Source organism: Manis pentadactyla, chromosome 14 (assembly GCF_030020395.1).
Source record: "Manis pentadactyla isolate mManPen7 chromosome 14, mManPen7.hap1, whole genome shotgun sequence".
Taxonomy (NCBI): Eukaryota; Metazoa; Chordata; class Mammalia; order Pholidota; family Manidae; genus Manis; species Manis pentadactyla.
The window spans coordinates 32637151-32650497 of record NC_080032.1 but is presented as its reverse complement, the minus strand read 5'-3'; the positions used below and the strand labels follow the sequence as shown (position 1 = coordinate 32650497).

Below are 13347 nucleotides of genomic sequence, written 5' to 3'. Positions count from 1 at the left end.
AACTAGCAGTTATCAAAGAGGAAGGGTGGGGGAGGATTGGTGGGGGGGAGGGAGAAGGGGATTCAGGGGTATTATGATTGGCACCATGGTGTGTGGGGATCAGGGGGAAGACAGTGTAGCACAGAGAAGGCAAATAGTGACTCTGTGGCATCTTACTACACTGATGGACAGTGACTACAATGGGGTATGGGGGGGACACGATAATGGGTGAATGTAGTAACCACATTGTTTTTTCATGTGAAACCTTCATAAGAGTGTATATCAATAATACCTTAATAAAATTAATTAATTAATTAATTTTTAAAAATTCTGTTTGGGGGGAATAAAACAATAGAAAATAGAAGATCTGATTTTCCAACCACAGAAGGGAAAGGAATAATTAATTTTAATAATCTAAAACAAAGCTGGCTGAGAATTCTAGTCAGAAATGGTCTGATTATTAACAGTCAACAAAACTGAAGTTAGCACATGTAGTTTCTTTTCCTTTATCTAGCCTGACCTATGGGACAGAAAGGAAAACAATGCAGAAGATAAGAGGCTAGAGCAACCATAGAGACTATACAATGACTCTTGCCAAATCAGGGCCTGGAACCCTTTTTTGAAAGCTTAGAAGTTATAAACCAGTAGTGTGTGCACGTATATTTGACCCACAATGGGAAAGCCATTAGATGCCTTTTAAATTTCTGACTTCATTGCCAGCCCTTTAAAATTAGAATATGTCATATAAAAATGCAAATTTCCAGCTTACCTTTTTTAAAAGAGCATGAGGGATGGGGAGAAATAGTTTATCAACATCAAGTCTCTTTTTTATTTGTCTACAATGAACTGAATTATAGTGTATGCTTTAAAAGAAATAATAATAGAGAAAAAAATTGCTCTACAGAGGGGACCAGCAAACATTTCAGGTTTTGTCAAGAGGCAAAATTAAGAATGCTTTTATATAGGTACTTAAATAACCACTTAAAAACATGCAAACCATTGGCATGCAGGCTATAAGATAACAGGGTACTGGCCAGATTTGCCAACCACTGCCCTAGAGAATCTCTTGCTTATGTTATAAGGTGTTTGGCACAATGATTTAAGATACACATAGGCTATGTACATGTATATCAAATCATCATGTTATACATCTTAAATATATACAATTTTTATTTAAAAACATGTAAATAAATCAAAATAACTACCTGGGAAATTAGTAGAGGCAAAGGGAAATTTTTTTAAACTGTCCATTTTCTCACTTCTGAGTAGTTACTAAAAAAATTGCCAAGTAATAGTTGCCAAGAGGACATAACCACTAATTCAGACATCACAACGGAGAGGCTAACAGAACTTAAAGTTTTTAAGTACAAGGTGTACACAATAAATTAAATTGCTTATAATGGCGGGAAAAAAGCAGGTTACTAAGCAAATTAATAAAATGGGCAATATTTTAGGTAAAAACTTGGGAGCCAATCTTCTAACTGTGTGCAGAGAGATTCCTTGATCTGACCCAGGGCAAGGTGGGACTATTGCACAGCCAGATTTGAGAGCCAATAATCTGAAATAGTTAAGAATCACTCTTAAAATTATTTTCTAGGATTGAAGTCATACAGAAATAGCTACTTAAATACAAACAGTGATATGCAAATATAAATTATTACCTCTTCATTAAAAAACTTTATTAAGAAATGCTGCTTCTTACTCACTTCAAAGTGCTGACAAGCAGGACAGTGTTGGTCCAAGGACAAAACAACACTAATGCCAGCAATAGAGAGAAGGTGTCACAGAAAATCAGGCTAGTAGGTATCTGCTGGTTGGGATTCCTTAAGACAAATGTGTCAAGGCATCTCCACTGAACAATCTTTCCTAAATGTAGTTCAGAATGCAAGTAAAGCAATGGATAGGGTATTCTTCAAAACAGTGCCATAAATCCAAATGTTTGAAATCAATTCAGATTCTTACCAGTTGCTATAAATTAGTGAAACTTTGCTAAGCGGTATATTTTATTGTTCAAACCTCAAAGGCTACCTAGAACTTAATAGATTCACCAAAATGAAAAGAGAAGAAAATTTTTAAGACAGATCAGGAATATCTAAATATGAGCTAGGTATTAGATGGTTTTCAAGGAATTATTTTCCATTTCAGTAGGTATGGTAATGGTATAGTAAATACAAAAAATATTCCCAATTAGAGATAGATACTGAACTATTTATTGGGAAATGACATGGTGGATAGGATTTGCTTTAAAATAATTCAAAAGAAAAAAGGAGGGAAAGGGGAAGAAACATTTTAAACAAAACTGTCAAACTACTGATAACTGATGAACCTGCTGACGGTTTCTACATGGGATAATTTCAACAGAAAGTCTTCAAAAATCAGAATGTATCAGTGTATACTTTCCAAAACAAAATAACCGTATTCTATGCTAGTGTGTTCAAAAAATATTTTCAAGGCAGTAAATTCAGTTCCTAATGTTAAAATAGCCAGTGTATTAGCAGTTAGTCACAAGCCTGGGGCCACATGGCCACCCCATGCAACAACTCACGCTGGTCAGATCTGGGATTCTGCTGTCGTCCACCTCGGAGACGACACTCCCCCTACGGTTGGAGCGGCTAAAATAATCAGCTGCGGACACCTTTCAGCCAGAAAAAAATGAGATGCTTTAAAAGTTAAGAAAAGAGAGAAGAAAAAGATAAGAACCCTGGCATCTTGGGGGCCGGGACTAGTGTGACAAAATAACGAAGTGAGGAAACTGCTGCAATTAACCTACTCAAATAAGCAAAAAAGAAATGCAAAGGAGTTCCTAAGTCAGGAAGCCCTAAAATAAGCTTTTGTTCATCTTGACTAGAGTTCTGTGTTCTGGGGTCATTTACTGCCTCAGGCCAGCAAGTCTCCATGATTAAGTCATGCATCACCCTTACCAGGAAGGTTTCTAGGATTGTAGGTACCCAGAGGCTCTACCGTATTTCACTGCATCTACAATTCAGTATTTTATATATCAACTCTGCTATGCAGAACATACTGAATGCACTGTGCTCCGTGGTACATTCCACCCAATCTGCATAGTCCCTCCTTTTCCTCCCTAAGACCAGGAACTGTAGATCAGGAAAACTGCACTGGCCTCCTCCAGCTCCCAGGCACACCCTGCCCCACCTTAGACTTTGGAGCTAGCCTAGCAAGCCCTTCTCCCAGCTCTCCTAGCAGCTGGCTCCTCCATGTTCAATTCCCAGCTTAAAGGTCACTTCCCTCTAAGGAGCCTTCTCCACCACCCCACCCCAAGTCCACCCCACAATGTTCCCTATCGGAGCACCTGCTTTTACTCTTCACAGTCCCTCAGGTTTCTTTCTCTTTCTTCCTTGATTAGTTTGTCTCTTTCACTACAATATAATGAAGTAAGAAATCTGGTCTATCTGGCTTACCACAGTACTTCAGCACTTAACATAGCGTGCCTCACATATAACAGGTATCCATAAACATTTGCCGAAGTAATTATAAATAATGAATATTTATATTCACCCATAGCTATTCCTTACCTCAGCTCTGATTATCTTGCTTAAAAACTCTTCCCTTCCAAGAAGGGGATGTGGAAGTCCATCCATAGAGACAAAGAAGGCTTGCAAGTATGAAACTTTACATGAGGGCTAATATAATCAAGCAATAGCATTTTTATTCAGAGTAATAGTAACACAAGTCAGATTTACATACTAATATTTTATTGGGACTTACTGTCTCAGAATTTTGATAGTTATTTTCTATATAGTAATTCATTTAATCCACATATTTAGCCTATTACCTACAGAGATAGTCATTAACATCGCCATTGCACAAAGAAACTGCCATACATGACTACAAGGCTGTGGAAGTGGCTTAGGCACAGTCCTTCATTTAGAAGCCCTGCCCTTTTCGCTCCATTGCCTTCCAAGATATATTCAGATGCTTTTCTATTCCGGCTGTATGAGCATTATTAACTGGCTTGCCTCCAGAACACAACTGCCTTAGTTGGATCACTGATTTTTGGCAACAAATCTCACAAATGTTTGGTGTTCCCCTTCTCTATGAAAACTGCAGGTTTACAACCTTTCATAAAATACGACTGGTATTAAATGGCCTTCTATTTTCTTACAGTAATTGTAGCCTCTTAGTTATTGGGCTCCTTTTTCTAACTTTAAGCTGACATACCATCCTCACCAATGTAATTTTCAAAGCATTCTTAAATATAGCAAAAATGTCATCAGTTCTCTGTTAAATTTACAGCTTCATGAAAAGAATAACCTGAAATTGTACAATCTGGATTCTAACATAGTTCTTTGTTGCCACTATAATTATTACTCTAGCTGAAGTTTAAGACCAGAATTTTTTAATTTTGCCCTCAGCGACTCTTAAAAAGTTCACAAAGTTTAAAATATGTATGAACAATAGTTACACTCAAATAGACAGCAAGGAAAATAACTGATAGCAGCATGGTTTGTAATCCATTGCTACGAGTTTTACACAATGTGGAAGCATTACTTTTGCTTGAGAAACTTTGTGGTTTTGGCGAATTGAGCATCTAAATACATGTTCATGAAATAGCAATAAAGAATAAAAAGTGAAAATCTTTCAAATACACAATGACTGGCACACAGACATGGGGAGAGCCAAGTTATTGATGAAAGCTTACATAGCCCACAGAGAATATTCTCAGGAACATATTTTTTAAGGCAAATTATTCATATAAACTAAACTTGAGGAAAATGCTCACTTTGTCAAAAGCAAATTTCACTTTACAATAGATTTCATGGGGTCACACACTGCTGCAATTTTAAAATTTACTGCATGTGTTTGCATGCAAACCATGCTCACCACACTCTCCCTTGGCTCACGACTGGCACGACCAGAAGACGCAACGCTTGCAGTGTCATCGTCAGCAAACTATAGATAAAAGTAGATAATGAAAAGAGGCAATTTGGCTACAGGTGACTGACAGTCAGCACATGAAGTAAGGTGTTAGAGCATGCACATGCCCTCTATGAGCACTGTACTGGTACCATCTATGTGTGCCATTAAACAGGAAAGTTGTTCCAAGGTATAATGAACTATCATTAAAAATGAAAAGATATTTTCAAAAAGCACAAAGAATAAAATAGCACTTTATCTTTTATTTAAGTTAAATTAAAGAAAAAAATGAGTATGGGGGGGAGGGGAATGAGGGGTAAGTAAACCAGCCAAAACCATCTAGGGACGTCATGCTTTCTAAATCTCTAGACCCTTGGTATACCATCAGGGGTCAATAAATATAATGTTTTAGTTTGGAAGGGAAAATAAAATAATATTTTTAAGTGAAATAACAAAAGTCAAGGACAGAATTTCCTATCAGCAAGGACATTGAGATGATGATTCTTATTTTCCTTTATTTATTCCTGTGCAACTAGTGGAGGTATTTCTAACATCACCTTTCAGGTTTCTTCCATTTCACCAGCAGCAGACTCATCCTCAGTAGGTCTAGGTTATCTCCATTCTGACATCACTAAGAAACCATTCTGGCATTACTGAGATAATAACTGGGAACCCAACTTGCAAATGAAATAGCATCTAGCCACCATACTTGGTACCTTAAAAATGCTACCAGACCCAAGAATTGCCAAGTGGAATTTCATTACTGGATGGGTTAAAAGTAAATGTTCTCTTTATGTGAAAAACCTTTATCTCCTTAAACAGCCCTGTGTAAATTTTTGTTCACTACATAAGTAGAATTTTTAAGAAGTGCAACTTGGAAATCTCAGGAGAACTAAGTCAAACATACATGGAAAAGAATGCCCATAGAGCTTACCTATTCCACAAAGTGTTAACCATTAAGAAACTGTTTTAGTAACATCTCCAATTTTGACATTGTCAACAAAGTAGCTCCTAAAGTTATTTGCTACTGGAAATGTTAATTAGTACAGTTTTTTTTGGTGGGCAGTATGGCAATACACACAATAATTTAAATATATTATACTATACTTTCTGCCCCCATCATTTAATGATATGCAATTTACCTTAAAGGTACATTCATATAAGTACACAAAAACCTATCTTGTACAAGAATGCCCATTGTACAAATGCACAAACATCTATGGTAGCAAAAATCTGATGACCTAAAATCCATCAATAGGGGAGTGATTCTGAAAATGTACAACCCATGCATTAATGTAGTAATATATTGCCATTAAAAAGAATGTGCTGACAGAAAACTATCTCTAAGAGTCATTCAGCAGAAAAAGGGACATGATTTACCTTTTAAAAATCTTTTAGATGTCAAAAAAAAGAACGAAATACATCCTATCTACTGATACAAAAGGATGCCTTAAGTGAAGAATACTTGAGAAGCAGTATCGTTCAAATAAGAGCACTCATATATGCATAAAATATCTCTGAAGTGTATACAGCACAAAGGTTGCATCTGGGGAATGAAAATAAGGACAAAGGCTCAGGGGATTTTACTTTGGACTTTCTGTAAACTAATACTACTCTTACAAATTAAAAAGCTGTCTGTAATACTCCAGAAAAATTAGGTGATTACAATGTCCCAGTTTTGCCTTTTACGTAACAGTTTTTAGAAGTTAACTATCATTATTTCATCTCCTACCCTTCCACTGATGGAAGTGCTGGCTCAATGCAGGAAGCAAAGAAGAAACCAAAGGTGCCAACTCATGCACTGACTTATCACCACAGGAAACACAAGAAGTGCCACACAAATACAATCAAATTCCTTAAACATTCTAATGGCACCAGGTCCAGACTCCTTCAAGAAATTATGTGCCAAGTCATGGTCATATACAGACACCACCAGGTAGGGTAAATTAGCACTTGAGTTTGTGAACTGAAGGAAACCCATAATCCATGCACAAGAGAGTGACACACAGCACACCCTCCATATCCCAAATGGTGAGTTCAGAGTAAAGAAACCACGAGAGGCCCTAAAGCATGCAGAGTAGACAGCTCACCACAGGACTGCTTCGGGTTGAGCTTGTTCTTGACGAGTAATAACTGCATTCAGACGGCTATAAAGTTTTCAAGAAGAAAAGTTTTACAATGATGAATGATGATCAGCAATTTTCATGCTGGGAATCCAATAGAGACCTTGGACTTAGGTTACCCCTGGCTCCAGGGCAAAGGACACTCATTCTTTTGCCTGAAACTCTACCTCACTCCCACCCTCAAGACCCACCTCCTTGGCAGGAGGGAGAGGAGAAGAAGGGAATGTGCCCCAAGAAGCACCACTCTCATCCTCTTCCTGAGGAACTGATGATCAGGAAAAGAGATTTCTCTACTTATATTCCCTTTGCACTTAAAGCTGTGATTTCTGGCAGGCCCTCCCAAACAGCATGGGTAAGTGACAACTGGCGAGCTGATGTATTGCAGCTTGTAGAACAATTACAGGTCAACTTCAATGAATATTTCTTTGTAAGTAAACTGTGCCCACCTACATATCACCCTCTTCACCCCCTCCCACCGAGCAGACTTACGGTTCGAGAACCATAGGGGTTATATAATCCACCGTCATACAGTGACACCTAAAGAACAAAGGAAATACCATTTATCTATTCAGCATCAAAGTTGTTTTGAAAATGTCCCAACTTCTTTGCAGTACTCAGTTTCAAAAATGGTTGAAGGATAGTGTCAGTGTACAGCCTCCCAAGGTGAAGGCTCTGAAGGGGATAACACTCACTTAGATGCACGCACTCCTGCAATAGCCTCATGAATACTTCCAAGTCACACTTCATTTAAAAAGCACCACTGGTTACAGTATTTCCTTTCATCATCATGTTAGAAACGAGAAGAACTAACATTTATGAGTTTATTCTCTCAAAACGGGGACAGAACAGAAAAGGAAAGTGAGGTAAAAAAGCATTTTGCCCACTGTCACATAAAATTAAGTCACAGAGCCTCAGGCTTCCAATCCACGAAAACAGGCCGCAACACAACAAAAAGCTTGAAAGCAATTGACTTGGAACTTGCATATTACACAGAGCTACTCTTCTTGCTTTCCTTAGAAGTCTGCTTGCTTTATGAGAGCCTACTATTAATGTGGCCAAGACCACAGCTGTCTCCAAGAAAAGTATGAAATCCTGCGCATGGGCAGCCATCTGACAAAAGTATGCAAGCATAGTGGGGATCCACACAAATCTACCTTCTCTATAGGAAACCAGCTCACAGCAAAGGCCTACCAACAGCTAGCAGTATCTACCACTGTAAAGAGAATACGCTATTTTTACCACTGTAGTTTTGTATTTTAAGCACAGGCAGCACATTCTGCAGGACACACTGCATTAAAAGAGGAAAATACAAACCAGACTGGCACTTCTCAGCAGACCAGAATTCACAATAGGAGAGGCCTGTGAAATAAGTACATGATTTAACCCAAAGAAAAGCAACCCAAAGGTAGCTCTGAAAGCAACACACTCCTCAGAAGGTACTAACCCTGGTGCTCTTTGATGACGCCAGAGGGTCACTGTACAAGGAAGAAGACTGTTTAGAAACAAAAACAAAGCAAAACAAAATAATTAAGCAAAGTAAGGGAGAATTGGTCTTACCATAATGGGAGCAGACTTATGTTTATTTTATACCTCACAATTCATCAGCAATTCAAAGAGTGCCTCAGGTAGTCGAGTTAACACATAAGTGAGAAAAACTTAGTCATCAGACGCCTTTTTGAATATTGATTTTAAGAGACAAGAAAGAAAACCAGAATAGTTTTCTATAAATGTGTTTGAGTCCTATTGGTCTTTGAACATGAGTGCTAGGAATGGGATGACAACCTTGAAAGCACTCAGGAAGAGGGCCATGGCACAGGAGGGGTGGCAGTGGTCACATCCCAGTCACCAGCAGCTCCTGTGACAATCCCATTGCTCTCACGACAGATTCCTAATAGGCTTAGCCTGATACTGGGGCACCCGGTAAGTGGGCTCTGAGTTACTGCTACAAACACTTTTCCAAAGAGATGAGGAAACATATGTCAAAACAAGCCATGGACAAAGTGCCTTAGTTTAATTAGACCAGTTGTACTGGTTATAATGAATTCATGCACTAACAAAACAACATTTTTAAAAAATGAATTAAATATTTCTTTTCATGATGTCATGTGAAGATATAATTTTCCATTCTTTTTCACTAAGTCCAGTCAGACATAGAAAATAAGAGTATCTAAGTTATATGTGCAGGTTTTGACAATTATTTTAAATGTACTGTGTGACACATATTTAATGTATCCTAAATATATGACATGCCAAATGCCTTCTTGAAGAAACAAGGATTCTAACTTTAAACAAATAATTACCTTCCTCTCATCCCATTTATAGTTTAAATTTTCATATGTATGTTTTAAATAAGAGAGTTTCTACTATGATGTGAATGCCTATAACTTACTCTGAAATGCATCTCCCAAAGAGTTGGGTGGATGGACGGATGTAGGGACAGATAATAATATGCTAACGAGAATACAGTAAAGTATTAATCATAGAATCCATGGTAGGTAGTACGTGGGTGGTTACCACACAGTTCTTTGAACTTTTTCGCATGTTAAATATTTTCATCTAGAAAAAATGGTACTCATTTACAAACATGGTAATTTAACAGTTTTCATTATTTAAAGATGCACACAGAGTGTAAGAATTCAGTTACCACAAATTAGTATATATAGTGATTTACAGATTAGTTCTAACTAGTCGAAATGCAAAGTAGGGAATTAGAAATGTGTTCAAGTTGGATAAAACACATGAAGTCATAAAATTTTAGACAAACCCGAGTGTAGAAGGCAGAAGTGGGTTTGCTGTGTCTAAGACTGCTATAGTTTCTCTGGTCAAAGTATAGGCCACTCTGCAAAAAGCAAAATTAAATGCATTTTTCTTAGGTTAAAGGCTGTCAACCTAACAATACACAAAGGCAAATCTGATTAATGCCAAACCCCTTCTCCTCCAAAACAATAACTTTAAAGCACTGAATTATATTCAATAGATGTCAAAATAACAATTAAGTCTCTCAGTAAAGACTGATATTAAAGGTTAACTTTTTCAAACCAAGTCATTACTAATTTTCTTACTTTAAAAACAAGAGCATAAACTCTCACTCAAAATGGAATGGAAAAAATAAGTTATTTGTTCTCATATACTTAGGGATGTCCTTGAAAAATGCAGGACAACTGCCTAATTGCTCCTTTTATAATCTATTTGGCAATGCCACAGAAATTATTAAACAGTCATTTTTTCCAAACTTCTCCTAGTCCCACTATTTTTCAAAAGCAACTGATCAAGTTAAATTACCAGAGAGAGCCAAGTGTGCACTAAATATGGTTTGGTCTAAAATGTCTATGGCAGGTTCGTTTTCAATACACTGCACAAAGCAGGCAATGGTATATATTGTGGTCACTTGAGGGAAAGAAAATCATCTATAAAATTCCCGATTTAACTTCTCCAGCCATCATTTTTACTCAAGGTTAAGGAAATTTAATCCACTGCTGATGAAGGACTTGTCCTCCACTGCTGACACTGCCACTGGGACAGCCCTCCTCCCACCGCTCTGCCACTCTTGGCCTGCCTTCCTCACCACACACACCCTCAATGAGGCTCTGTGACTCCCATCTCCGCAGAGCTGTGATTCCACATCCCCCAGGGCCTCTCACTCATGTCCTGTCCCTTGCATCATGTCTCCCCCAACACCCTCGCACCTTTTAACCATCCAAAGCCTCCGGACCCTCTCCCCCACAGCCCCACTGGGCAGAGCTCCTCCCACAGAGCCCTGAGTTAGTGGGAACCTGGGGCTGCCCTTCCTCAGCCAGTACTGCAGCAGCCTGACAGGAAAGACGTGCCTCCAGCTCCCCAAGTGGGCATTCTGGGCACATCTTTTCCCCCACAGAAATGGTGCTCAGCAAGCTGACTAGAGCAGAGAGCACTATTAGTTCTGCACTTTAATTACATTACAGGTGAAGAGTTTTCTACAAGGCATCATGGGAACTCGGCCATCACAAACTTTGTTTCTACCAGAAAATTCATTCCAAGGTCGCAAAATTTGACCTACAAACTTTCAGAAGGAAACCTATTTGTGAGTTTGGTACTGCCTATGATACCACAACTAAATCAATTGAAATTCCTAAAATAAGGATAAAAATCTCACTAACCCTGTTCTTGAGGTATAGCCCAAAGGTCAGTTCATAAATGAAAACATATTCATGAACTTCTTGACACCTTCCTGACTCTAGCCCCTAGGGTTAGCCTATACTAACTTGCTATTAAATCTTGCAAATGAAAAAAAATTATTTTTAAATAAGTTTCTGATAAATCATGTTTCAGTATATAATCAAGTTTCAATAATGCCTAAGGAGCACACCAAAGTACTCCTAATTCTTAAGTTCCCTACAAGTACTCAGTGAATGTTACAGCAATGCAAGACACTGTGATATGAGACACAAAAGAACTAACCAGCAGGTCTTTATGAGAACCAGAAGATCTCTTCTTCATTCCATAAGAGTGACTATAAGAATGATTCTGGAAGTAAATATCTTAAGTTAAATTTAACAATCATGTAGTGAATTCTTAAAAATAATTTAATAAAAGTCATCTTAAAATTATACACAGAAAGATCCAAATGAGATACAGGGTAGGATGCATGCAATCTATTTCCCATCCATTGGTACATGATGCACTGCACTCAACTGACTGAGAGATACAAAGGACATGATATGGCCTTGCCCAAGGCAGGGCTCTCAACACAAGCTAGTCGTCCCACAGCATGTGCTGCTCAGGAATAAAACAGCCCTGGTAGCAGCACTATTAGACAATAACCTTATATCCAAGTCCTTTGAAGACAGCATTGTCTCAATAAACACCTTCTCCCAGGAGTACAGAGCCAAGTGTGTAGGGGCGGGATAAAGGACAGCAATACTACTAAACAGATCAGCTGGTAGACAAGAAACCCAATCTAGGTACGTACTGCTTGCCCGAAATGAGCAGGTGCAGATAAAAGGGTCTGACCCATCAACCGTCTGCTCAAGGCAAATCATTGGGCATATGCACAGCTAGATCCTGAACCAATGATTATAAACTCGTTTCCGTTTTTTGAATATGCATATCTTTCCTTTTATACATTATCTTGAACATTTTAAGAAATGTCTATAGAGTCTAGAAACTCAGGCAATCTATTGACATAGTATTAGCCCAAGAAAAACATGCCATAACTAAACATCCTTGGCTGGAATGACATACCATAAAACACAAACCAAATCAGGCAAAAATAAGTGGATGTGACTGATGTTTCAGGTATCAACTGTCACTGCTGGATGTTTTCTGTTTAGCAACCTCACACCTGCTGGCTTATGACACAACATGAAACACAAGAGGGCCTGTGATGCCATAGTTTAGTGTGTGTCAAAACACTGCTATGTCTTCCAGGCAACAGATAACACAAAACATGTCTTGCAGGGCAATGAGTGTGTGTCAACTGAGTGGCTCACCAGTTTAAGAAAAGATACTACTACGGATCTTAAGCCTAAATAGAGAAGCAAAGAATTTTTATCTGACCTTGAAATTCCAAAAGAAAAAATCATTCAAATGTTAAATTATGCCACAATTGCAAAACAATAGTTTTTGCTTTGTTGGCCACACCGCTTTCCTTAAAACACCACAACAAACCTGTGAAAGTCAGTCATAATCTATGATTAGCATCATTAGGTGTTTGTAAAGTAAAACTACATTTAACACAAAGTCATGCATTACATACTAATGAAGAAAGTCTTGACGATCTATCCTTGAGAGCATCATACTGGATTTCAGAAGAAGGTGAAAGTTGGTTGTATTTCCAAAATCAGAAATATAAAGAGGAAAAAAAAGTAACATTTGCAAAATTATTTAAAATCCAGCAGTATTTTAAAAGCCCAAAATTATTAAACAGAAAGGCTGTTACATTTGATTGAAAGAATACCCCCCTAGTCTTCCCTAGAATAAGTTACTGATAAACTGTATGTATATGTAAAACTGCATGTTCTCCTCCAATTCAGACTTCGTAATCAGTGATGGTGGGATGATTCAAACTCCGTACACTATAGTACAGAACATCCTAAGAAAGCCTTTAAATGCAAGAATCAAGCATTCTGACATCAGAAGGCATCTTCCTTTTTATTACTCTGACTGTTACCATCATTGGAAACAAGGACAAAGCAAGGCATGGGCAGACAGAGAAGCGAGAGCACATGGCTAATATAATCAGGCTCATAAAAGACAACTGCCACATCACAACAGGGTGGGGGAGGCCAGTTCCCTGGGAGCGCCTGTGTACACACACCTGAAAAACCTCCTCCTCATAAACCTTCCCTATTAAAAACACTGAACAAAACTACAAACTTGGTCTGAACAAAAT

At 38.1% G+C, this 13347-nt stretch overlaps 1 protein-coding gene across 35 annotated transcripts in view; it reads right to left on the bottom strand.

The window, feature by feature from the left end:
* LRRFIP2 (LRR binding FLII interacting protein 2) overlaps positions 1 to 13347 on the bottom strand; it is a 140217-nt gene that overhangs the window by 48903 nt on the left and 77967 nt on the right. For 22 of the 35 annotated variants that reach the window (XM_036921583.2, XM_036921589.2, XM_036921600.2 and 19 more), the window contains 9 exons: positions 12712 to 12753; positions 11415 to 11480; positions 9742 to 9816; positions 8422 to 8469; positions 8292 to 8336; positions 7467 to 7514; positions 6945 to 7001; positions 4822 to 4890; positions 2525 to 2614 (listed from right to left, as the gene is read on the bottom strand). The exons of 6 other annotated variants lie outside the window; for them this stretch is intronic. In XM_036921583.2, the coding sequence (XP_036777478.2) occupies positions 2525 to 2614; positions 4822 to 4890; positions 6945 to 7001; positions 7467 to 7514; positions 8292 to 8336; positions 8422 to 8469; positions 9742 to 9816; positions 11415 to 11480; positions 12712 to 12753 (540 nt within the window). The remainder of the gene's footprint in view (positions 1 to 2524; positions 2615 to 4821; positions 4891 to 6944; positions 7002 to 7466; positions 7515 to 8291; positions 8337 to 8421; positions 8470 to 9741; positions 9817 to 11414; positions 11481 to 12711; positions 12754 to 13347) is intronic. 7 more of the 35 variants (XM_036921586.2, XM_036921599.2, XM_036921581.2 and 4 more) reach the window with 4 other exon arrangements.